General features: G+C 48.8%; 1 protein-coding gene across 20 annotated transcripts in view; it reads right to left on the reverse strand.

The window, feature by feature from the left end:
- NFASC (neurofascin) overlaps positions 1-25,950 on the reverse strand; it is a 111,141-nt gene that overhangs the window by 57,447 nt on the left and 27,744 nt on the right. For 9 of the 20 annotated variants that reach the window (XM_019546584.1, XM_019546574.1, XM_019546579.1 and 6 more), the window contains 15 exons: positions 24,190-24,295; positions 23,504-23,700; positions 22,597-22,719; positions 21,480-21,650; positions 16,405-16,455; positions 8,860-8,971; positions 7,483-7,667; positions 6,652-6,783; positions 5,137-5,280; positions 4,083-4,194; positions 3,827-3,993; positions 2,766-2,913; positions 1,826-1,950; positions 1,180-1,224; positions 83-184 (listed from right to left, as the gene is read on the reverse strand). In XM_019546584.1, the coding sequence (XP_019402129.1) occupies positions 83-184; positions 1,180-1,224; positions 1,826-1,950; positions 2,766-2,913; positions 3,827-3,993; positions 4,083-4,194; positions 5,137-5,280; positions 6,652-6,783; positions 7,483-7,667; positions 8,860-8,971; positions 16,405-16,455; positions 21,480-21,650; positions 22,597-22,719; positions 23,504-23,700; positions 24,190-24,295 (1,920 nt within the window). The remainder of the gene's footprint in view (positions 1-82; positions 185-1,179; positions 1,225-1,825; positions 1,951-2,765; positions 2,914-3,826; positions 3,994-4,082; positions 4,195-5,136; positions 5,281-6,651; positions 6,784-7,482; positions 7,668-8,859; positions 8,972-16,404; positions 16,456-21,479; positions 21,651-22,596; positions 22,720-23,503; positions 23,701-24,189; positions 24,296-25,950) is intronic. The other 11 variants (XM_019546577.1, XM_019546590.1, XM_019546589.1 and 8 more) reach the window with 2 other exon arrangements.

Below are 25,950 nucleotides of genomic sequence, written 5' to 3' on the forward strand. Positions count from 1 at the left end.
AGAAGACGTTGTTTTGTGCAAGGAAAAGAAACTGGGATAACAGACTTCAGTGAGGGAGCAAAGGGGGGGGCGGCACGCCGACCTGTGATCGGGCTGTTGTTGTCATCGCCAGGTATCCAAGTCAGCCGCACGCTCCTTTCGGCCAGGTCTGTCAGCTCCAAGTCGCGGGGTTGGTTGGGTCGTCCTAGCAGCAGAGCAACAACAGAAGTTAGGTCCCTTTGAAAAAATCCCAGCCAAAGGGAGGCGAGTGTCCAGTTCTCATGGACTTGGTGGATATAGACACCTAATGCTTCTTTCAGGCTCTCTTGGGACTCCCAGCCCAAATGAATAGCGGTAGTAAGTCCAAGTCGTCATTGTGGCAAGCAGCTGCACGTGAAGGGAGTTGTCTCTGTTCAGTCCTTATGGAATAAGTACATTTTGCTGGAACTAAATGCTCATCACAGCAAACAGCTCCCCTCCACCACCAGTAGTGGTTGGTGCCCCTTAGAGGCACGCAGGCGGCCTTTCTAAACTGTAGACAGCCTGTTGGTAGGGCCAGCAGTACCCAAGAGCGAGGCATACGGTGTTAGGACGTAAAAAGATGGGAGCTAGTAAAAAAAGGCGTAAGATCAAGACGGGGGAAATCCCAAACTGCATGAAACACTCTAGGGATGGCAGATGGATGCCAGGGAAACAAACCCTGTATGTGGTCCAGGAGGGTAAAGTCATGCAATAAACATTTGTGATGCCCGTATAGTACCACCCTTCTCAGGAACCAGCTAGGATATGCAGCTAAGACAGGTAGACATCTTCACCCCTATGGTCACACAGAGAAGGACCCAGGGGTATGGAGGGAGAAAATGACTTTCCCAAGATCCTGCAGCAGGACAGTAGCAGAGACAGGAGCAGGACCCAGACCTCCTGCCAACCTGGCCAGACCATCACCTCCATGTTTCCAGTAATGGGTCATACTCTCACGAGACCACCGTGCCCCTTGACACCAAGCCACATATGCCACAAGAGCCAACTGGTGTGTCTTGGGGACAAAGCCTGCTGGGCCTGGGTGTGCCAAGTCCCTGGCTTTTCCCCCCTCCAGCCTACATGTCACATGAGCAGTTATCACAGACCAAATCCAAACAGATTTCAACATAACACACAACAGAAGGCTTTTGATAAACCAGCGCGATTAGTGGTGGTTACCTTTGGGTAAGGCTGTCATACGATTAGTTGGAACGGATGGAATAGCTGCAAGGTAAGACACTGCCTGTTATTGGAGTTAGTCATTGAGCTTGGCTGGCTGAAGGGAAATAAATACAAGTTAAACGATTCCTCCAGGATTTGCTGCTCCCTTTCCTTGCGGGTGAGGATCAGGGAACATCGGTTCTTGTGCTCTTCATGTAGAGGCTGTTCAGGACAGTCCTATAACCAGCCCTGTGCTTCTTGCACCCACTCCCTCCTGTAGCTTACACTTGGCAAGGGAAGGAAGGAAAGTTAGGCCAGTTTAAAAATGAATTAGTTTAAGGGCAATTAGCTGTTAAGAAAAGGAGTGGGGAAACCATATGCAGCTCAGTTATTAGGGAGGCAGGATCCCTGGGGCACTCTAGGCTTGGTGAGCCTGAGTCAAAATCGCTGAAATGTAGAGGACAAGGATTTGATGGGAGTAGCGTCTTTTTAAGAGGGCTCAGGTGGTTGAGAACAGCTACATCTAATTCCCGCTGTCTCGGAGCACGCGTTGCCTAAGTCTGACCTCCAGAGCCCGCCGCCCGATGTAGTTTGTGCTAAGAAGCCAGAGGTCTTGTCTCCGCTCTCCTTGTGCCTAGGACATGGGAGGAGGCGAAGCTGTTACCTAGCACCGTGAGATGCGCTTTGGCAGAGTCCTTGTCCAGTTCAGTACTGGCTATGCAGGTATAATCTCCTTGATCCTTCTCAGCTACGCCGTGTATCGTCAGACCATCATCTTCCTTCTTCATCCTTGAAAGGATAAAATTGAGTTAAAACCCCCACAAACAATCAGATGGCTGTGCATTCGTATGTGAAGACCCAATTTGGCAACCCTGTAATGTATATGAACAATCCTTGTGGAGTCACTAGGACTGGGTGAGTCACTCCAGGTGGGTTTGACTTCTCTTCCATTTTACCTTCCTCTGGGCAGGGCTGTATTTCGTTTCATTTATCTGCTCTATCCTTGTAAACTCTCTCTCCAGCTACTCCTGCTAAGCTCATTCCCATTTTAACCAAAAGCCCCCTGTGTTCAAAATGCTTAGAAGCAGCCCAAGAAATAGAAACAGGCTCTTTCCCCAGGAAAAGGGATTCTGACCGGGGACGAGTTTGAGTCCCATAATCAAAAGCTCATTTCCTTTTCTGGAGATTAAAGACAAAGATTAGAAAAGGGGCAGGTACAGTGGTACTGGTGCAGCAGACAAGGACCCATTCTGAAATAGGGCACAGTTATTAAACCGAGATGCTTCGGTGAGATGCTTAAAAACAAATCCCAAACAAATGAAACCCAAAATCAAAGTCTCTCATAAAACCGGATTCTAAACGGCCACTCCGTTTCCACCTCAGGAAAGCAGGGACATGAAAGAGGAGCGGGAGTCAGAGTGCTGGTAAGAGGTGCCCTGCTTACTCTGTATATACATTCCCTCTCCCAGGTGAGTAGGAAGTAACAGTCTTGGTTGAAGTAGCCATGCTGGCTCTGGAGATGGTCAGCAGGTAGAGTGCTACACGCTTGGGAAAAAGAAGGCGTGTGAAATTTCAAAGTCATCTGGTGACGCACAGACACTCACCCCTTGCCAATATGCAGACCGGTATTGTCCTTCAACCAGCTGACCGTGAGTTTCAGCGTAGAGTCGTGCTTTATCCGGCAGTCTAAGCGAACCATGGAGCCCTTCTTCACCACCTGATCTTCAGGCCCTCTCACGATCCTAGTTGGGTCTGCAAGGAGTCACAAAACGTCACCTGTAGGCACAGAACTGTAGCGGATGCAGCTCAAGACTTCAACCAAACACCAGAGAAAGGAAGAAGTCAATTTACTGGTCAAAGATGCATGGCCTTGTTTCAGATGCCAAAAGCTGACTAGATGCCCCAATTTAATAGTTTCCAGTTATTTGCAAGACCCTGTTGAGGGGGCAGGTGGCCTCCCGTTTAAGCTCTCACACTCTGCCTTTAAAATACACTGGCCTTTGCTTAGAAAAACAGCATTCTGGGGCAACAAACAGGCACTGAGGGGAAAGTGAAGGCATATTAGAATGCCCTTATTTCATTTAAACATTTTTTGCTGGTTGGACCGCAAACTAGCTGATAATGCTGCATGGCTTCTATCTATTGCTTTTAAAGGGTGCATTAAGAACTTCAGTGCATGCATTATATCTTCAAGTGTCCGCCCATATCAGTTCTTAATATGAAACTCTGTCCTTTCCCTCCTTGCCCCCAACAACCTAAAGCAAAACTACACCAAGCTCTGTAGCACAATACATTTAAAAAAAAAAAAGCCTGTGGTCCCATGGCAAGCAAGCCTGTCTCTTTGCTATGAGGCTGGGGAACTACATAACCACAACTAACCCTGAGCCAAGGCAAAGGCATGCACAGTTTGCCTAGAAATGCTGGATCTTGCCATCATGCACCTGTTTCAAAAACAGCCTGTACCCAGGTGTTAATAGTCACCTAGCATTTTGTATGTGCAATCACTGGTGCTGCAAAGCTATGAAATTGGCCAGCCCGGTAATGGATTTGTGGGCATGAACCACCGCCTGTGCAAACCTGCATGCATGGCGTTATCAGCTGCTTTGAAGAACACGGTGTTGCCTGTGCTTGACCAGCGCTGTATCGGGCTCTTGTCTGCACTTACCTTTGACCTCCAAACGGACCTGGTTCTCGGCTTTACCCAAAATGTTGGTGGCCACACAGGTGTAGATTCCCTGATCCTCCTTCCGTGCCATGTTCATCTCCAGAGTCCCGTTTTCGTGCACCTGGTAGTTGCCTCCATCCAGAGTACTGCCCTGGCCATTCTTAAACCTCACAACAATACAAGCAATGGCTGTAAGAAGAAGCAATCCAACCCAGGACCCGCTGCAAGCGGCGGCACAGAGCGCTGGAGTCCTTACCAGCGCAGCGTGGGGATGGGGGAGCCGAAGAACGGGCAGTCAAGGCGGGTCCGGTTGTACAGGATCACTTTGATCAGCTGGTTTCGCGGGGCGAGGATCCGGGGAGGCACATCTGGAACCACACGGAGCATCGGCAGTTTTACAAATCCCCCAGCTGGAACCACAGCTCCTCTCCGCCCTCCAGCAATACCCTCTCTTTGCCTTCAGCCTCATCTACCTCCTCTGTCTGCACCATCAGGGCTTCAACCATCTCCAGCCTGTTGCCCCATGCCGCCCCCCCTTGTCCCTCCCCACCTCTTTCTATCCTCTACTGCTGACTTTCCTGTCAACACCTGTGGTTGCGAGACTTGAACTTTGTGCGTCCAAAAACCAGTTATGAGGCCATGGTGGCTCTTTGCATAGCCGAAGAGTTTGGGATTTCATTTCACCCTCTGGTGAAACAGAACTGCCCTGTGTGTCTACTGAAGCAAAAAGGAGAAAGGCAGCTGCCTCACACTTCACCCCAAATGTGTCTTGTCTCTACCCCTGGATGCCAGGTACCTGCCCAGCCAGAGTACAGCCCTACGGAGCGTGGCACATGGAGGCTTACACATCCAGAGGCAAGGATTTTTGTGATATCTTTTACTGGAACGGTAAGAGAAAGATAACAGAGCTGGTACATGAGCTATCGGACATCAAGTGCCCTTCCTCAGGTCTCCAAAATAGGCACACACAGACTGAACTAAATATCAGAGGAAAGCCTTCATGCAAACACAGTGTTTGGAGGGATGGAGGAGGGCTCCGCAAACTAGGTGTGAGGAGGTGTAATAAGGAGCTGCTGTGAGACAAAAGAAGTACAGCAGAATAGCTGATCTCGTTAGTGGCAGAGTGAGACCATTCAAGAAGGGAGAGGAGAGTAGTTATTACCTGTGAAGTGCAGGGAAATCAGGAGCAATATTTATTAAACTGTAATGAACCATGACGCCAATGTCTATGTTAAACTCAGACCGTTTTTACACCGTCTCTTAGGGTTATGCATTTCTGTTCTACGACTCTCTTAAGACTAGGCACTCACCTAGCACGCTGACAAAGGCATTGGCCAAAAGGTATCCGTGTTCGTTGGAAGCATTACACTGGTACACGGCACTACTGCCAATCTGAGTGTCTCGAAACACAATGGTGTCTCCGGTCACCTCGCGGCTTAGGTTGGGAGAAGAGCCTTTGGGACAAAGGAGGAAAGCAGTTTAATATACCCGTAGCCTTCAGCAGGGTGAGTGACTCCCCTTCGGCCCCTCACACGCCACAAGGCACCTGACAGCAACACGCTGCACAGCACCGCAGGAGAGACAAGGGGACCCCCGCTGCCTCGACCACTGCAATGGCAGGGAGTGTATGATGTAAAACATGCTGTGATGACCCTAGCAAGCAGCTCAGGCTCTAGAGGATGACAAAATGGCCTGATGTGACCAGGAGAAAATTCCCTCTCGAGTGCAAACCAGTTTGACCCTAAGCTCATGAACAAGCTCCAGCAGCCAGATACCAGAGATTTCTCAGTACTATTTGGCAGATGTGCCCTGGCCATCCTCTCTCATATCTAGCTACGGTCACAGCCCAGTGGAAGACTGAAAAAACCCCCATAAACCAGATCATTTCCGCCCCTGCACCTTGAATACTATTTCTTTTCAGCCAGTGCAGGAGCAGTGAAGCAGAAGATTACCAGACACCACCCACATCTGCAAGGAGACCAGGGAGCTCACGTTTCAAATCCCTCCTGGGGATACCTGAGACTTGAAGCCATGTATTTATCACCTGTACCATGAAGAACACACCTATTCTATCACACTGCTGCTTCCATGTTCAAATAATTCAGGTTCTTCATCTATGATGGTGGTTAAGCACTGAGAGAGACTGCCTAGAGAAGCTGTGGACTCTCCATCCTTGGAAATTTTCAAGAGCAAGTCTGGATGGACATTTGTTTGGGATGGGCTTGTCAGGATGCTGGACTAGATGACCGTATGAGGTTCCTTCCAGCCCTGCTTTCCTGTTATCCAATGATCCTTCAAGCAGCTTGATGGCCTATGCACTGTGTAGTGCCTTCACAGACGGGCCTAGGCACATCGAGCCATCCCTCTGCCGCAGAAATATTGCTGTGTTCATCATTATTTTTGGCTTGTCCTGTCTAGTGCTCCATTTAGTTCTAACACTCAGTTTGGCATTTCAGTTCATCAAGATTGGGGTATCCTGATGAGTCTGAAAAGTGCCTAGACAGCTAAAGGCTTAATTCCTGCCTGTGGTATCCTAGGCTGACCAGAGCTATCGGTCTTTGTGAAGAATATCAAACTGGCCAGGAAAGCAAAGCTGCTTTCAAGTGGTGCGTGACATCCTGATTTAAAGGTCATAGGTGTATCAATGAAGATGCTGATGTGAGGAAGGCACACACCTCAATTAATGATAATCTTTGAAATAGGCTTAGTATTGCTCCTGGGCATCAGTCCCCTACCAGAAGCCATTTCTGATATGCTTTCTGCTTTGTTACATGTTTCTGTAATGAGTCCCCTCCTGGGGTGCCTGAAACCTTCAGGTTGCTTACTCTCTATGGGTTCTCCATTCATCAGCCACTGGATTGTAGGTTTGGGGTTTCCGTTTGCACGACACACCAGTCTCCCATCCTCTCCAGGAGCCAAAATAAGGTTTTGTGGTTCATCCAACCAATAAGGGGCAGCTTTAAAACAAGAAGATTGACATGTGGTGATTTATAAATGTACTGATACCTGTTCTGAATTCCACTCCAATCATTAACTAACCCCATTTGAGAGCTTCCTAGCGGCTGCCTACGCATGGGAATATTAGATGTGCTTCAGGTATAAGTCAAGTTCTCTGTGTTCCCAGCTGAAGTACAGATGGGCGCACGCTATCCTGCGTGGTAAGACCAAAAGAGTCAAGAGCAGCACAGTGTCAAACTTTCCTAGCCAATCCCAGAGTTGGGCCTCAATCATGAAGCCTCTATTGTAAGTGGCCTTATCCCAAGACACTGCATAGTTTCATGGAGAAACCACGTGCCAGCCTCTGGTTCTTGAAGGGCTTCGCTCATATGTGAGGTTTAGCCCAAACCTGACATTTGAGTGGGTGTCTGTGGGTCTGAACCCCCAGAGCTTCAAGCTTAAGAAGAAGTGGGGAAGACGAGATGCACACGATACTGGGCAGGTCTGATCTGGGCTCTTCACAGGTGTGTCCAGTTAGAGAGGTGCAAACCAGAATCCCAGATCTAAACACCGCCAAGCTCTGGGAGAGCTCAGATCCGGATCCAAAGTTTGCTGCCTGGCTCCAGCTTTGATAGGTAAGCCACTCAGAGGGATCCCTCCTCCAGTCATTACTCTCCACCTCTAATGGCTTGGTCAACAGTAAGAGAAAGATGACGTACCCTTCACTCTCACCGAGATCGTGTGGCGGATGAGGCCCACTTTGTTGGAGGCTAAGCAGAAGTATTCCCCGGAGTCCTCCTCGGAGACGTTGGAGATGCGAAGGGCCTTGTTAAAGTTTTCAAACTTGCTTTTGCCAGCTGGGAGCAATCCTCCTTTCTTGTACCACATGATGTCTGGTGCTGGTCTAACGGGAGAAGAGAAAAGGATTCACATCGGAAACCAATGCTCCCACAATAAAAAATCAAATATTCCTGTACAGGAAACACTATGCTCCATGTTCAGACCCCCGTGTATTGGTCCGCTCTGGTCTTATCACCCTGGGGGTTTCAAAGGCGATTCATCCTGCTTCCCCCCAACCCCAGCCTGTGATAACAGGCGTGCGTTTCCATTAACATTAGGAGGGATGTTCATCCAACATGCTATTAATTACACAGGGCACGGAGTTGAGATTGTCCTAGTCATTTTAGGGATTTTGAATCCCAGCTTCTATTGGTTTTAATCCCTTTAGGCTGCTTTGACAAATCTCAAGCCTGGTGTCAGTATACTGCTTTCACAGGGTTTCACAGAGCTATTGTCATGCACGGCTTCTGTGGTGTTGTAAAGAAAGCCCATGAGATTTGCAAATACCTGTAATGATGACAAATCTTCTGGGAATCATCCAACTCAAGATGACAGGCAAGACATGCCTGCCTGTGTGCAAACACTGCTCAAGATATTGCTTCCCTGTTTGTTTGCAATTTCTTTTCTCATCTTTCTAAAGCTTCTAAATATTGTGGTATTTTAACACCAATTGAAAAAAGAAAAAACAGTAGTCCATGGGTATAGCCAGAGGGGCTGAAAACACAGCTGTTCCCTACCACGTACTTTGTGCAGTCATTTACTGCAGTGAAAGGCAAGGTAAAAGGCGACCATTATGATTTGGTAGCATTTTGCCCTGGTGTAAGTGATGACTGCATAAAGACTCAGGCTCATGGATGTCTCCAGATCTCTCTGGTTTAGTGCTAGCCAGAGAGCCCAAGTTTGCCTGCTGGGAGGTCACGGCGCCTGTTTTCTGACTGTACTTAGTGGGACATTTGTATCCTGCACGTTGTATCTAGAAAAATGTCCAAAAGCAACAGAAGGAAAGGGATCCCACCCAAGTCTGTGTCCCTCCCACATTTGTCACCAGCTTCCACTGTCGTGCACGATTCCACGCCCTTCCCAGAGTCTACATACAGGTACTTGGTATGCCAAGCGATGCGTTGCGGACCCAACCCTGCTTTCCCATTCATCTCAATGGTTCAGCATCACAGGCCACGCAAGCTGCTCGTTACACAAAGCAAATCGGCAAGGGAAATCCTGGAACCCATCTCCTGCCCACGGCAAGGGGTACGTACACTCCCGAAGCAATGCACTCCAGCAGGAGGTCCACACCTCTGAGTACCATCTGGCTACTTGAGGTCCCGTAGGGATACATGAAGCTGGGGGTTGTTTCTGTGACCCCTCGGGCTGAAATCAGCAGAAAAAGAAAAAGAAATAAAATAAAACACACCACTTAAATTCTTCTCCTCTGCAGCAGCACAGGACCATTTGAACCAAGGGAAGCAATACAGCAAGGGGATCAGGGGAGGGAGAGAGAGCAGACATACACAACACTTTACAAAGAGGGAGACACATTTTCTGCCAGGAGGCGTTTACAATTGAAGACGGACAAGACAAGACAAGACAAGGTGGATACATCTTGGGATCAGCACACTCTAAAGGATGGATCTGAATCTGAGAGAGCTGGATAGGCCAAAAGTTGGACAAGGAATGAAAGAGAGGTGGTAGAGAGCCGAGAGTCAGAAAGAGCAGGGTGGGAGGCTAAAGAGAGGATAAAGCTGCAGGGGAGGGTACCACAGGGTCCCTGATGAATAACACGAGGAGCCTGAATCCCATGCAACACCCACTGCTAATTTCATGTCGTGGCAGCCCTGCTTCACATGCCTCCGGAGACACGCTACTCATCCACGTAATTATCTGCACTGGAGGGGAAGGCCATATGCATGGTCAAGTGAGCACACGCGGGGCCGATTAGGTCAGCTTCCCTTATTCCTCATGCAAACCTGTACAGTAGGTTTTTAGACTCTTCTGCCAATCAAGAAAAGCTGGCCTCGCTCAGATGTGTGGCTCCACCACTGTGCCACCTCCGTCTCAGAGGGCCGGGAGAAAAGCCTTGTAGGCAGAGCTGGCTGTCAAACCCATGCCAGGCCACACCAAGTTAGGAGCAACCTGCACTGACTCAGCTTGATCGATGCAGTTCTGCATTGGTAAGCCTCAACCCGGCTAAGACTGTAACCGTGCAGCCTGAAGCATGTGTGCAGGCAGTAATGTTGAGGTTGTGCTCGTACTCTCGTGTATTGCTCGGAAGAGCGCATCGGTTCTTGCAGTGCAAACGTACGGGGGCCAGGGCAGCTAGGTAAAGGGCAAACTGCGCCCTTCAGTTGCTTTCCTTGATGAGGGTGACAGACGAAAGAAAACTGATACCGAAATGTCTGTGGACAGAGCATACAATCCCTCAACCTCCACTGACATGGCTCCAGAGACTTTTTCAGTAAGGAAACCACACGTGTGAATTTAGTGGATTGCCTAAACCAAAGTGCAATTCAGAAACAAAATTTACCATTTAGAGTCAGGCTGAGGAGAGGGGCCAAGTGACATCCCCTTGGTATAAATTACTAGATGTATGGAAACGTATGATCTTGGTGGGGGAACATGGACGAATTTATGAAATAATGAAAGACAAAATGCGACATGGAGTATGCAAAGGGGGACGTTTCTTTTATCATCTGGGCAATAGTGTCACACAAGAGGATTTGGGTGTTAAAATGGGAATGAGCTAACAAAAACGACAGTGTTGCCCGTGGCTGAAATAATGCAACAGTTATGGCTCTTATTGGTACTTTTTTAGGCCTAAAACGGACAAGTCTTTTAAAAAAAGAGCAAACAATATGGGAGGGCCCAGAGGGCAGTGCTGAAAGTCAGAAACATTCAGATAAGGTAACTGAAGCGTGACGTTTGAGGGACCCGGGGAAAAGTTAGAGGAAAAACGACTGACGGGAGACACAGCAGCTGTCTAGATGAAGATATCTCTGTGAAAACGAAGCCGGGAGTTATTACTCTCAATCAGTGAGGACAAAACATGAAATGGACTTAAAGCAGCGGTAGCAAAAACTCAGGTTATACATGTTAGGAAGTAGAACAAAATGGACAAGTGGGTGGTGGATCATCAACAGCTGGAGGAAGTCAAGGGTAGAGGTGATAGTTAGGAAGGGACAACCAAACTGGTCCTGCCATGCTGGATATGGCAGGTGGAACTAGTTTTTCCCGCTGACCCAAAAGGATCGGCACCAATCACGAATTCTGCTCAACCAGCTAAACCCAGCAAGTCTGCGTGTCTGAGAGCGGATTCTGCATTCCCCTCTGCATCTTCGGATCCTATTAGCCCACCAGGAAGGATGAAAAACATCCTTCTTGGTCGGCTAATAGCCTGGTTTTGGTAGGGAAAGGGCAGGAGTGAGAAGGGGAAGTTCATTTATGGCATCCATTTCATTTACTCAACAGGAAAGTTTGTGTGACCAAGCCCCTCAACAGGAAAATACTGACAGCTCAAACCATAGCTTCCCAAGTGGCTCTGAGTCTACCAGGCAGCTGCACACACATCACATGGACTTTCAACAGATGAATGATTAATGACCAACAAATGCTGGTGAGAATGTTAGTCCATTACTTGGTTAATGGATTACCACCATGTACAAGTCGTGACCTTACCTTCAAAACAGTACCTTCACCAATGCAGCTGATGCACAGTGTTGTGCTTGATGCATGGTGTTGTGCTCCCCTACCTCCTGATAAGCTCTCCTTCCTATATAAAACAGCTCAGCAGTACCAACCCAATGCTATTGTATGTAGGCTAAACTGCAAACGCAGTGGTTGGCATGAAAAATACCAGTATTTGCTTCCAGCTACTGCACCAAGCAACACTATTTTTGCAGTTATTTCTTATTTATGACAGAGATCAGGGAAATACAGCTGGTCAGACACTGCAGATTAAGCAAACAGTGGCTCTTTTTTTTTTTTTTTAAACCAGTCACCACCGTACAGTATATGTCTGAGCAGGCTGCTAAATCTCACTTCTACAATGAACCTGCTCGAAATCCAGGGAGACACCAGTAGCAACCAAGCAGCAGTGCAAGCCAGTTTTACCAGCCAGATATTAATGATGAAAATTAAAAAATAAGGAGGAGAAATTAGTATCCTGGCCCAGTTCTTTTAAAAGATCCCTACAAATACCTTGCATAGTTCAGAATAAGGATCTATTTTGTGCAGGCAGCTACTGATAATTATTTCCCATTTACAATAGCGTGCAGGCAGACGTCTTTCAAGATGGACAAAATTCCAGTTCTGGATGTGAGAGAGCTGGGGGTGGGTGGTGGGAGTGGGGAGGAGGAATCTGTCAGATAACTAGAAAAACCTCACTCCTGCCTTTGAAACAAAGGAGAAAAAATACATTGGAAGTGGATTTTCATTCCTGCTCATAAATGGGTTCTGCTCACTGGCCAGCTCGGCTCCTGCTACTCTTACTCGTCTATGAAAATGAACTGCATTCAGGTGTGGTCAGGGTAGTTTAAAAGCTCCATTTATCTCCCGTGTGCACACCCCTACATGGGGCAGTGCCATTAAAAGGCATTTGTTTTTTCCTATCTGAACTTCAGAGATTTTTAAATTGCGGATCATCTTGCACAGCATCTCTGGTAAGAAACTACTGTACAACAGGAGTCATACACATATTCAGAAAAGGCATCTACTGACCTGCTGGAAAGCCAGCCACCGTCAAAAAAAAATTTTTCTTGGGCTTGTGAAGAATTTGACCATTTCCAGTCAAATTCCTCACTTAAAGATAAGAAATTGCTGAAGCTGGCAAGTGGGTGTTCACAGTAATTCAGAGTTCACAGAGTTGAGAGTGCGTCACAAACCAGGCTGAGCATTTTATTATTTCATTCTTTTACTACTTTTTCCTACATAAGGAAACAAACAGATTTTAAATGCCCCTGTTACCTGAGCTTAACTGAGAAGGTCACAAGTGCTGGTTGGATTACAGGACACTAAACCCTTACGGCAGTTTTGTCCCAAATATGGAAGAAAATTCCCCGTGATTGTTTGATCCTATTTGTTTCACCACAACGAGCCAAAGATTCAGAAGATGCCTCTGCTATAAATTTAGCCGTGTCTGAACTAGAAGTGGAAAATACAATATAGACCCTCTACCTTTTTAGACGTAACCAGAATCATAATAAAAGGGAGGGAGTTCTGACTGAAGCATTCTCATCACGAGGTTAAAATGAGGTTTGGGAGTTTGAGCCTGCTTCCAGATGATCTCTCCGTAGCCATTTTATAGCCAAAGCAGATATGACATAAATATCACTGTTGCAACAGGCTTCCCCTCTCCCATTAGCTGGACCGCGTATAGAGGTGGTTTCAAAGATGGAGGGAGGGAGACAAGGTGCAGAAAAGCGTGACGGGAGTCTTACGCTGCGTGGTTTCTCCGTGTCCTTTTGGATACCCCCAGTATCACAAGCTATGTAAGATGGAGGCTTCTCTTATTGGAATTTAAGGCAAAATCTTAACCAATAACAGAATGAAAACGTCCCTTCCACTGCCTAGCTGCATCTCTCGGCGGCAGGTCCTGCTCCGTGTTGCAATGGGTCATTATGCAATCCAGATGCGTAAGACATCTGGCTCCTTCATACGCTACTCTCCCGGCAGATCCTGCCTCCAGCTTGCTTATGTCCGGTGGAGATCACTGGTGGCGGGGAAAAAAAGCCTCCAGCTACTTTTATAAAAGTGCGTATGCACACACGGCCACTTGCTACATGATCCCTGTTCCCGCATGTTTTCTCTTCGCTGTACCCGCAGAAGGAAGCTGCCGAGGGAGCTGAGCCCCGACTGCAGACACGTGACAGGATTTCGGCTTTCCAGGCATTCAGAACACGATGGGGCATCTGCCTTCCTCCACCCCTGTGCAAAACCCGTTAATGCGATTTACAAGGGCATCGAGAAGAAACGATGCTCCGCTACACGTTAGGCTTCTGTGGACAAGTTATTCCAAAAAGCAGAGGCAATTCGATCTGGACGGAGGGAAGGCACAGGGGCTGGGTTAGGGCTTTCCTTCCATTTCTGCTGTCTTCTTCAAATTCCAAATTTCCATTGAACGCAAGGCTTCTAGCCTGGGTTGGGATGAATGTGTGACCACATGCACCAAGCCGTGGACATGCCTGCACAGCTGCAGCGCCAGGGAACGTGCACTTCCCTTGTTTACCTCAATGGTTATTAGTTTAAATCCAGCTACGGTTCATCCAGGACCTCTATGGCTGGATGCCGTCACGGTGAGGTGCACAGTCTGGCTCAACAGCCCATTACTGACTGGGCTGGCACACATAGCCCTTACTTGTTCAAGAAATCTCGCAGATTAAAGAGGAGACCTCTTGCTTGAGTGAGGATATTTGGGCTTGGCACCCGGAGACACCAGAACTTGGTGCACAAATTGGCACATACATGCTGAAAATGGGCACCTGGGAGCAAGGGTCTAACTTCCCTGTAGAAATCGCTTCCACGGCCTGAAGGATTGATCACCCATGTAGACCTTTTCATGGTGGAAACCGGTCTACCCAGCAGCCTGGGAGAGAGAAGCCTTATTCTGACCGTAAGAATTAACACGAGGGGAGAGGAAGGGGAAAAGCCAGATGGACTTCGAGTGACGGGTGTCAGCTCCGCCACGCTGACACCAGAGCTGAGGACTTGCAAGTCTTTTCCATTTGGCTCTCCTGTGCAAACGCATACCCCCAGCGAAGAATTCAGAATTTACTTTCCCGTGCTCCCTATTTGTGAACTTGTTGCCTTCCCCTTTCACTGGGCTGCTCTAGGAGGCAAAAGCATCGTAAAGGGACCTGCTTAGAAATGCGGACGTCTGTTTAGGCAGCATTTGCTTGGCTTCATTGGCCACTGAGGATGAGCAAGATGCAAGGACTGGTCCCCACAGAGCTCTCTCCCTGTTACCTTATAGATTTACACCTGCTTACAAGCAGGCAGGAGTCCTCGCCTTCTACCTCCACCGCTGAATCAGACCGTGCAACTTCTGCTGAAGCTCGTGTCACTTGCGATCCCCTTTCAGAGCGATCTGTGCCAGGCACCAACACTGCTCTCTGCTTTCAAGGGCATCCCTGACTTCAGTTACGCACAGCACATCTGACTCTGCGACTTGCTGGGAGGAGGGGGAAGGACCTGGTCTGCTCCTGGCACATGCCTAGGTTTCTCATGTACCAAATCCCCCTCAACAGTCCTCGAGAAAAAGTTTGTGTTCCAGACAGTCCCCATGACCGGGAGGGGTTTCCCTTTCCTTTCTTATGTTCTCTGCAAACCTGGAGAGGACGGTCTTTGGTCTCCAGGGTGGTCTCATCTGATTTGGCAAGAGCCATGGCAGAAATGACCACGTCTCAATGGGTCTCTCCAGGGGCTTGTTCCTGACTTCAGCCGCCTGGCAGAATGCAAAGAAAATCCTGCAAAGTTTCAAGCAGTGTGGAGCAGGTCCTCCCCAAGGCCTGCAGGACAACCTCCTTCCACTGTAAAGAGCCCAGAAGCAGCAAGTACCTGAGGCAAGGGGGTTTGGACAAAGGCTCAGGCCAAAAGCACCAAGAATATTTGCACGTAAAACCATGCATTAGGCCAGATTCCTCCTCTGCGCTCCCAAGCGCGAGGGCATCAATGGGACTTATCCAGGAACCAGGCTAAGGAGAAGGAGGAACGCTCCTCAGGTTTCAGGACAAAGGGATCTCTCGTTGCCCTGGCGTTCTTCTTCATCCGTGACTTGTCTAATGAAAGGGAAGGATGCAGACTGCACCGGCATCAGGGGATCGAATCCGTTGCCTTTGTGCTGCACCTTCCCCGTCCCGAGCCGCAGCGTTCCTCTGCCCAGGCTTGCCTGCCTTCTGTTATGATGGAGTTTCCAACACCTCATGCAAACATCCCTCTCCACTTCCCCGCTGAATGAAATAAATCCTCCCCCACCCCCCGCCCCCCAGCTGGTGGTTACATTATCGTATCACTTCCATGACACTTTCAATCTATACGGGGGATCATCGTGCCCCGGGGAAGTACACGACTGTATATCTAAAGCATAATTTATGAGGATAGTGCTGGCTTTCCCCAACAACTGTATTCTCCAGAGAAAGTTGTTCTGCTCACAGAAAGGGGAAAGAAAGAATCTGCAGAAAACATTCAATGCACGTGCAACCGCACTACAAAGAAATGCACCGCTAAGTGTGTCAGGAGACAAAACCCCTCTTTCTCTGCCCTCCTCCAGTCAATGCTTATATTTGCTTGCAAATGTAATCGCTTGTCTTTCTGAATGGCGAATGGAGAGAAATGAGAGATCTCAGGTGTTGTTCTTCAGTCTTTCACTCCTCGAAGGGGGCTGCCTTACATCCAGCCCACAGGGGACCTGCTCCATTTGGCCAAACCACATTTTTTGGCCGGAGAAACCATTCATCTAAATGCTCCTATAGCTCAGCACTGCCCACGCAGGTAACAGGTTGTCTTGAACTTGCAAATCACCTGCTTCCTATACGGTATTTCAGGATGCTTTTAGTTCTTTTTGCATGCTGCTGCATGGAGGTTTTGTGCAACTCATGGTATAAGTAGCGACTGAGAAACAGGAACACAGACACACGCACATGCAGTGTACACACATGACAGTCAATGGCTAACTTGTCAGCTCAACTGCCTCTTCAGTCTCACTGACCTGCTAACGTGTGTGTGAGTGTGTGTGTGTGTTAACACAAGAGTAAGTTGGGTTAGGTAAACAGGGGTTAGAACATGAAGTTCTCCAGAAGTCAGTGTCGACTCACCACTGTACATGTCAGTGTGATTTCGAAAAGACGTTTCATTATGGGGATTCTCTGTAATAAACAAAAGAACGTGAGCGCACCAAATGCGACAAAGCATGCGCGGAGCAGCGGAGGGCAAAAATGGAAGAACGCAAATAAGGGGAGGAACGAAACAAGAACAAAGGTCGTGAAATCATTTCCCAAGAACATCAAAATAACACAGATTGGCAACAGAAATACATGAATACTCTGAAAAAAGAGCAGGAGCCCAGGACAGAGAAACGGTAACGTAAGACAGTAATTAAAAGGAAGGGGGAGGGGGAGGGGGGGAGAATGATGGCTTTGCTCCTATAAGACGTATAATTAAATCAAAGGATAAAAATAAAATATCAACTAAAATTTCACCCGAGGAAAAAAACCAAACTGGAATTGAAGTCTTTAATTCTTTTTTGGTACAAGGACGGCTTCTGTATCTTGGAAAAATCCAGTTCAGTTTTGAGAAAAGTAGCTTAGTTGGTCTTAATTTCTTGACGATATGGGAAATGTATTCCTGTTATCTTGTGCCAGCATAAAGCAGTTTAGACACAGCTATGTGACAGGATAACCATGCAGAAAGGCACAATAAGGATGAACCAAAATTAGGATTTAAAAATAACCAGCTCCCAAATCCCTTTGTTATTAAAAGGATATTCATGTGGATTGTGTCTTGTACAAAACATCAGCTATTCAGCTGCATTGCATCCCTCACTCCCTGGCAATCATCGCAATTCAGCACCCAAACGTGATGGAGAATGCTAACTGGCATTACTGCGCTGCCGGGTGTTGGACCGACTGACAGGGCAGATCCCCGGCAGCTCCAACCTGGGCGGGCTCACTGGAGCTAGTACCCCAGCATCCAGCCTCCTGATTTTCAGGTGTGCATTTTATTAAATGCTGATTTGAGATTCCAGAATAATCAGATTTCGGCATGAAACATCACAACATAAGCCATCGAACAGGAGCTTTTAGAGCATTACAAAACCTCGGTACCTTGGTTACAAGACGGGTCACTGACCTGAAGCTTAAACACATCAACAGCACAGGTTATCCTGTCTAGCAGGGCTACAAGGAACTAACGGAGGCCCAAGATCTTTGTGAATCAAGCTGAGTTAGATTTGTAGTAAAACAAAGCCCTGCCTTGGTGTGTATCTTTCTGCTGAAGGCCGACACTCTGCAAGGGAGATTTTCTTTCCTTATATAGGGAATATGAATAATGAAGATTGAATTGTCATAATTTGTCAGTAGCTGGACTAACCATTTTACAGAGCAGAGAGTGCTGAACGCTCTGAGAAAATACAAATATAGTCATCCCAATTCAACGTGCTACGGACGGAGAATTGATCATTATAAACAGCCAGAAAATTCAAGCTTCAGTCCAAACTCTACAGAAGGGCCTTCAGAGGGGCTCCCGGGGTAAAATTTGCATGCTATAATAAAGCAGACATTTCCAAAGGAAGACCTGAGAGAGAGGCTGGTATAATTGGAAGCCGAAAGACATCAGCCTTAATGAGCCTTTTAGAGGACCCAAGAGCGTGGCTGCTCCAGAGGCATCTAGATGAAGAATAGCTACAGTGCACAGGTTAATGTTTGTAGCCACTTCTTAGCTGGGTGAGTACAATTCATCAGTAGTTTATTCCTATCAGTTGATTATTACATCAGGCTTGTTCCTTATGCACAGGGATCCTTGGTTTTCTCCAATTTAAAAAAAATCCCCAATTTTTAGTTAAAAAAGGTAACCCCAAATCCATGTTTTCCCATGATTTAAATGAAACATCACTAATACAGAGATCTATATATAGTGGTGTTTCATTTTAATGATGGAAAAATATGGGTTGGGTTTACTTTTTTTTTCTAACCAAAAATTGGGGATTTTTTTAAAATCTGAGACAACCGGGATCCTTGCTTACGTGGTATAATATAAGACAAAGCGCCCTAATACCAACCGGGCTCAGCCCTTCACCTGCAGAAAAACGTTTCCATCACTTGCCCAGCTTTGCATATGAACAAGTACTGGTCAGGTTAATGATCTGCGGGGATTCCCGTCCAGCAGCGAAGGATTCATCTAGGTTGCATCAGTCACTGGCCTTGTGATTTGCACGGGTCTAGAAGAAAGCACACTGTCTAGTGTTTCTCCTACCCTGTTTTGTGCCAGCGTGACTTCGCGGAGTTACTCCTAATTTACAGTGCTGCAAGGCCAGATTCAGGCCCCGCTGTTCTCACTGGGTTGTGTTGCGCACCCGCTTTGAAACGACTCCAAACAGCCACCACCCGTTTCAAGAGTCTCAGCACGGTACCGCTCCGAAAGCAACATCGCTCCTCCTCTCTGGCTATAGTAAATGTTTCTTTAACACAGCCCCGCTTGCAATTAATTGGATGGCTGCTTGCCTAGCGCACCGTGGCAGAAAGGCCTTCAAATCATGTGTACCAAGCCCCGCTCCGTATTATTCCAAACTCCCTTATCTGCTGGCTGTTCTGGGAAGAGAGCGTGGAAGCGTTCAAATAGACCCTACCTTGCTGGCTGCAGGAAAGACTGCCAAGCTGCCGAGAAAAGGAAGGGGGAAATAAAGGGAGGAAAGTCTGCCTGGAACAGAGAAGCTAAATCGAGAAAGCAAGTGGACAGCAGGGAGTAACAATGCAGCGTCTGTTGACAGGGAACCGAGAAAAAGGCCCAACGTGAAGCTATGCCGGCAGGTGTAACATTAAACAGGCTTGACCTGGAATTGCCATCCTTCAATTTAAGCATCTGCTAATGAGAGCAGAAATACACAGCAAAGGCGCTGGACTGTTGAGCATATGACCCTGCTCCCAGCCCTGATGGTGTACAGCCAAAAGTTTCCCATCCGTGACTTTTATAACCTAGTAAAGCTGTTTACAGTGCTATTTCCTTTCTCCAAGCTAGATCTGGAAATCTTTGGTCTTTGCAAGAGTTTGCAAATGCTGTGCCTACTTTCTCTTGTAATCTGTGTCCCTCCAATCACTGTTTGAAGCCTTTGGTCTTAAGACTGAGGGAATCCACAGTGTAAATCCATACAGGGAGTGTAGCTAATCTCCTTGCTCTTGAATTGATGCACCGTGGTGCTCGCCTCAGGTATCGTTTTTAAAGAAGGTGACTGATTATTTTTAAAAAGAAAAATGAGAGAGAGAGAGAACATCTGACGTTATAGCAGCCTTTTGGTCACAGGGGGATGAAAGGGCTTCAGGGGGGATTTTGCTTGCCCGTTGACTGCTGCCGCACGGCAGCAAATGTCCTTGAGGGTGGCAACCTTGAAGGTACCTCCTAGGACGGGCTCCTGTCCGTGGACGGACAGAATCCACACGCACATTTCGGAGGTGACCAGTCCATGGCGGAAATTTCCGTTTCAGCAAACAGGTGGCAGAACAGAGCAAGGGTTTGGTCAGATGGTCGCTTGCTGCACTGCTCGCTCGCCAGCAGCCAGGCAGCGGGGTCTTGTGGAGTTTCCACTGGGGATTTCCCATGCCCCGCAATTTCCCCTAATCTTGACCATCTATGCCTTTATTACAAATGATCAGGATTTGGTTAAGACAGCACCAAGAGGCCTCTCAACTGGAATTGTGCTGGGCGCTGGAGTAAGACAGTCTCTGTCCTGAATGTGACCTGAGTACCCTCCCGAGAGTCCCATGCCCACTGGTAGTTAGGACAAGGTCTTCTTGGTAAGCTTCCTTCCCACAGACCCCAGGCAAAACGCAGCAGCTTTGGAGACCTTCCTCCTTTCACAGGACAGTGTCCTGGACCAGAGCAGAGACTGCTAGTACCCAGCTCTAGCAGCTGCACCATGCCTTCCCGCGGCTGAGCTAGCAGAGAGGCACTGAATATGAATATTCGGATGAAATCAAGGAGTGCTGGCTTGCCTAGGGTCACAGGAGCAGGGGAGGGATTTTGCAGTCAGTAAAGGACTCTGAATGAGATTAAAGTCATAATCTGGTTTGTAGCTTGCCCAACTCCAGCCTCAAATCTCTTCCCAGGAGATTTCTCATTACTGCAGCTAGAGTGAATGGTAAATGTGCTCCTTTTGCCCCTCTGGAGAGGATGCCCTTCTCTGGGTTGAAACTGAGGTCACTTGTGAGCTGGTCTGTGCTTCCAGTGCCATCGTGACGACTCCATCAGGTAAGCCTTCCCATTATTAAAGCCGGGAGCCTTGGCGCTTAAGCGCAGCTCATCGCTTGTAAATAGTTTAGATCTGTTCCGTATGGCTCGTGGGTTAATTAAGGAGACAACACGTGCCAGTTGCCTCCATGTTCACAAAGATAATTGCCTCCCAGCTTGCTAAATAGGAACAATGGGCTCAATTTAAAGCAGTGAAATGCCACTGAAATTCAAGGGTTTGCATTAGTGAAACAGGTCTGCTTTGGGCCTGGGGGAAACCTGCTGTCAGGGCCAGGCTGGGTGACTTCCAAGAGGAAGGACCCACCACCTTGGAGTCCCAGCCCCCCTGGGCCATTACTGCACCAGGGCATATTTTCCTGAAGTAGCTCAGACTCAGAACTTGCTGCAGCTAAAATATAAACCGGGAAAACAAAACAAAGCAACAAATACCCAAGGTCCCCAGCAGAGAAGCAGCTTCCCCATGGCCCCAGACCTTGGAGCAAACCTAGGCTATCTGTCGCACACACAACCAGAGGGATCTGCCTGGCAAGCAGTTTTGTATCTACAAGCTCCTCTACAGAGGGCTGACACTTCCCATCTCTATGAAGCGCTTTTTTGGGGTCCCTTAATTGCAGCAGCATTAATTAATTGCGGGTGCAGCATTAATTCTAGGCCAGTGTCACCTGGTCAGTGGCTGAAGGCTTGAGGTACCCGGGGAATAACAGATGCCTTTGCCTGTGGGTTACTGGTCCAACCTCTAACTTCACTTCCAAATACAAATCCACGTGTCACTCTGCACGTCACGGGCAGAATTCCCCCGCTCAGAGAGGTCTCGGAGCTGCGGGGGTTTCCATCTCTCCGTGTTGCTGGCACAGTGACATCCACAGGGGAGCCCTGGCAGGCAGTGTAAAAAGAAGGCCCAGGCTGAGAGGCAAGGTAAGGTGACACTTACTGGTTTTGACCTTGAGGGAGTAGGGGTTTTTCTGCTGGATGGTATGGGTGAAGTGGAAGCGTGCGTTACAGCTGTAGTCGGTCTGCGCATCCTGCAACATAACGTTGGAGAAGTACAGGTCGCCGTTCTGGCCCTGGGAGACGCGCTTGTCTTGGTGGATGGGCTCCATGGCTGCAAGAGAGAGGAGGGCATTCAGAAACAGAAGCCACAGGCCTGCGGGGTCCCCAGCACATCAGCCTGGAAACCCCTGCGCGTCTGCCGGCTGGCGCTTGGAGGACGCAACACCCCCACAGCCGAAGCTGGCACCAGGCGCCGTCCCTGGAGTCCAAGAGGAGCTGCTGAGTGCCAACCAGCTCTGGTCTTTGCTGCCAAGCACGAAACACTCCATAAAGAAAACGCAGGCAACTCTAAAGAGGATGCCAGACTCCCATCCCACCCCTTCCCTCCCACAGACGCATAAGGCCCTCCTGGGCCAACTCGGTTAACACGCCCTCATTACATCCCAGTGGAATTCGTGCCGCAGGACAGTAGGGATTTCGGGGCCAGGCCTGCAGCTAACGTAGGCATTTCTCAGTGTTTGAGAAGGAGACTTGCCCAAAGCTTTCTTCCTAAGTTCAGTTATGGCCAGCAAGACCTGCAGCTGCTTATAGCAGCAGCTCACGGTCCTGGGATGCTCTCAGACCCCTTCGCAGCTACCAACAGCCCACTCTGCACCCATGCTCCCCGCCCCCCAGCTTTAATCAGCCCTACAGCACCTGGACTGATCCCTGATGATCCCCTCCCACGCGGTCTTCACTCGGACCTAAAGCTCTGAACCCCCAAAATGGCCAAACTCCTCCCGCGACTCCCACCTCCCTCCCTGGGAACACAACGGATCGCGGGATGCTCTCGGAGATGAGAGGAGCTTTCCAACCATCTTGAGCGTCACAGAATAGGGGGCAGGTTGAGCATGGATGATTTTTGCCACAAATCATAACCCGCCCCGTCTTTTCTGCTGTAATAACAAGGAACTTGTTGGTCTTCTCCTTTAAAATGCACATGACCCAAAAAGCGTCTCCCTTCAGTGAAACGGATGTTCAAAGGGGGCTCTAGGTCTCTGACTGCCGTCCCGACTTACAGCTGCTCATCCAGAAGATGACGGGAGGAGGCAGCCCCGGGGGTGGGTTGCATTGCAGACTAAGGGGAGCTCCTTCATCCACCTCGATCACGTCCACTTTTTCCTTTGGCCACAAGGGAGACTCTGCAATAAAACAAGAGCATGAAGGACTCTGCGGAGCAGGCTGGGAGACCCCATCCCCCCCCACAGGGCTTGGCCTGGTCTCAGTGGAACGACCTGGATGCAATTTTATTTTTATATGCACACATTTCCTGCAAGGCTTGGATGGCATATACCGCCCTGCTCTGTGAGGCCACCATCTCCCTCTCTGAGTGTTTTATAAGCTTTGTTGAGAAAGCAAACCCCACAGCAGCAGGCTCCTGTAGGGCAGGCAGGAGTCACTCCCTCCATTTCGTAGATGGGAAAGCTAGGCATGGGACTTTATCCGAGGTCCCTGGGGCATGCCAGTGAGGCGGAGGGGAAGAGACCCCAGTTCTTCTGGCTCACAACTATGCCCGGCCCTGTCGTATCCAACAGCTGGTACTGTGACCGCCTGCTGTGATCAGCTACCAAGGGAGGCTTGGGTATGATGTGCCCAGATGCCATGGTGATGGGCACAGCATGAATTACTCTGTTAAACAGGAGACAGGTACTGTGGTTGGTCTCCCGGAGGGTGTTGGGGCAGTGGTAAGGACAGAAGGAAAGGCTGAACAGCCAGTGAGCATTTTATGACTACCTGACATCTCGAGTCCGTTTGCAAAGCTGAGTAATACAACGAGCGGGGTGGGGCATTTGGCAGGTGAAGTATTTCTTTCCCATACAAACTGCATGCCTCCTGCACTGCCTGCTTTCCTAATCCCAGGCTACCCAAGGCTCTGGTCTGCCTGCACTCTCCGGGAGACAGGACTGACAAACCTGAGTTACTCACTCGAAACCTGCAGGTGGATTTTGTTGGAGAGCGCTGTCCCGTAGTCGTTGCGGGCAAAGCACTGGTATTCCCCCTCATAGTCCTCCGGCCTCCCCCTGCTGTGGATGTCAATCACCAGCGTCCCTGACCGGTATTGCATTGATACTTTTGGGTCCTTCGCCACATTGAAGAACTTCCCGTTCCGGGTCCACGAAAAGCTGCAGATGTTGGACACGCACAGGTTTTATAACCACAGGCCACGAAGATCCTTCCCAGTAGCAGCAAAGTTGCAGTGTAACTTGCAACCCATTCCCTGTTCTGCCTCACAAACGCGGGCATGAAGCTGGGTTGCCATCTACCAGGGCAAAGCTCTCATCCACCTTCACGAGACTAGGCTTTGACTCCATCTCTTCCATGTTAAAACTATGTATTTACAGGGCAATGTTTAAACTCCTAAGCAAAGTGCTGTATCATGCAACGTAAGGGGTTCATACCCTTTACCGGCATAAATCGGCACAGCTCCATTGAAGGGGAACACACTAACCATGTACTTGCACCGTAAAGGATTTGGTATGGAGCATCCCAGATGACTCACTTGTGTCCAGACCAAGAACATTTTTAGAACCAACTCATTTTTTTTAAACTTGAAGCTAGCAAACGTCTCCACATGGAGGACATCAAGTAACAAGAGCTGAAAAGGCACTTACGTGGGAATGGGGTTCCCTTTAGCTTCGCATTCAATGAAGATATTATCCCTTGGGTCTACTATATAGTCCTTCACAGACTGCTTTATAATTGTGGGGGGCTGAGACACTGCAAAGCACACAGACAGAAAGGTGAAATGAGGCAAGTGATAAGTTGATATAGCTGACATAGTTGGGGATGGCCCTGCTTTGAGAGCAGAGGGTTGGACTAGATGTGACCTCCTCCAGTCCCTTCCAACCCTCATTTTCTATGAGTCTATACGACGGACAAAGGCCTTCCCGCTAAGGGACCCTGCTGGGAGTTAGGACCGATCCCTGGCTGGATTTCTTGTTCATAATACATCTCAAATTGTAGGCTTGGTTCAGGGGACTCATCAGACTGAGAGGCGTCACCTATTTCCCACTTGGCCTCTTAGCTTGATTAGTGAGCTTCAAGGTGCTGCTTCCTGCTGCTGGCAGACTATCAGACAGGAACTGAATATTAAAAAAACACGTCCCCATGGGAAAGTCTACAAACAGGACAGTGACACCTGAAGCACTTTCAAAGACAGGACACAGACACTCATGCTCTGCATAAAGCCCTTGCAAAAAGCAATCCTGGTCCCATGCACACATGGCGTGGGCTTGAAAACTTCCACATACAGACAAAGAGAGTGCAAGCATAGGGCTTGGGGACACTGAAGAGCACGCCAACGCCCAGGTCAGGAGCAAGCTGTTACTCCGCACTTGCTACTGAAGTCAACAACGATGCTGATTCACACCAGGATGAAGTGGCCTCTGAGGCCCAGGAGCTGGAAGCAGGTCGGAGAAGAGATCCTATTTATTGCACGTTCAGTAAATGAAACAGATCTTGACATGCATGTGCATTATTTAGCAAGGTCAGCAGAACAGACGCAGGTCTCTGCCAACTACAGTTTTGGCAATAAGTTCTTTGCAGAGTTAGTGCTCCTGCTGCGAGACTGTCCTTCTGTGGGCACACGCCAGCAGCTTTAGCAGCAGTGCAATCTCCTTACGGCTGCAGTTCCCAAACTTCCCTACAGCACGATTCCCGCATGATGGGTTGCCATTTTGGGAGCTGCCTCCCCTCCAGGCAAAGCCCCCTTTCCCCTCAAAGCAGGGGATACCTGGAGGTTACCTCTCTCTCTGCCTCCATCGTCTCTTCTGCTCCATTCCCTGTGCAAGGTCATTTCAGAGGAGATGCTTGTGAGCACATCTACTCTGCCGGCATCTCTGTATATCTTAGTTTGCTTCCTTTCTCCACGTGACAGATGTGGAGACAAGAGCTGACTAAGGCTAAGTTAAGCCTGGATCCCTCTGACCTGCTTTCCCGCGTCAGAGGGAGCAGAGAGCAAGTGAAGAATTTAAAGGCAAGATGCAGGAGAGACTACAGCAGACGCTTCCCGTAACCCCCTTGCCATGCCCTGGCCAGCTAACACCTGCATGCTGGCCGGCTTCTGACCTCCCTCCGACAGTGCCAGGAGACGGGACAAGCCTTGCTGCTGAGGAGCACAGCTAGGCTATGAGATCTCAACAACTTCATCATACCCCTTGGAGTGCATTTCCACCCCCCTTCCTCCCAAAGCTAGATTAACACTGCATGTGCCTGGGACTTGTATCTTTGGGCAGTTTTCCCACCCCAAGGCATCAGCTTTCCACTGCCGAAGGGGGAAAAAAAACAAGCTACTTTAGAGGGGTTGGGATTTGGGGTGGAAGCAGAAGAGCAGTAGGAAGGAAATGGTGGAGATGGTGTTGTGGTGGTGGGAT

Source organism: Crocodylus porosus, unplaced genomic scaffold, assembly GCF_001723895.1.
Source record: "Crocodylus porosus isolate Cpor-Errol unplaced genomic scaffold, CroPor_comp1, whole genome shotgun sequence".
Classification (NCBI taxonomy): domain Eukaryota; kingdom Metazoa; phylum Chordata; order Crocodylia; family Crocodylidae; genus Crocodylus; species Crocodylus porosus.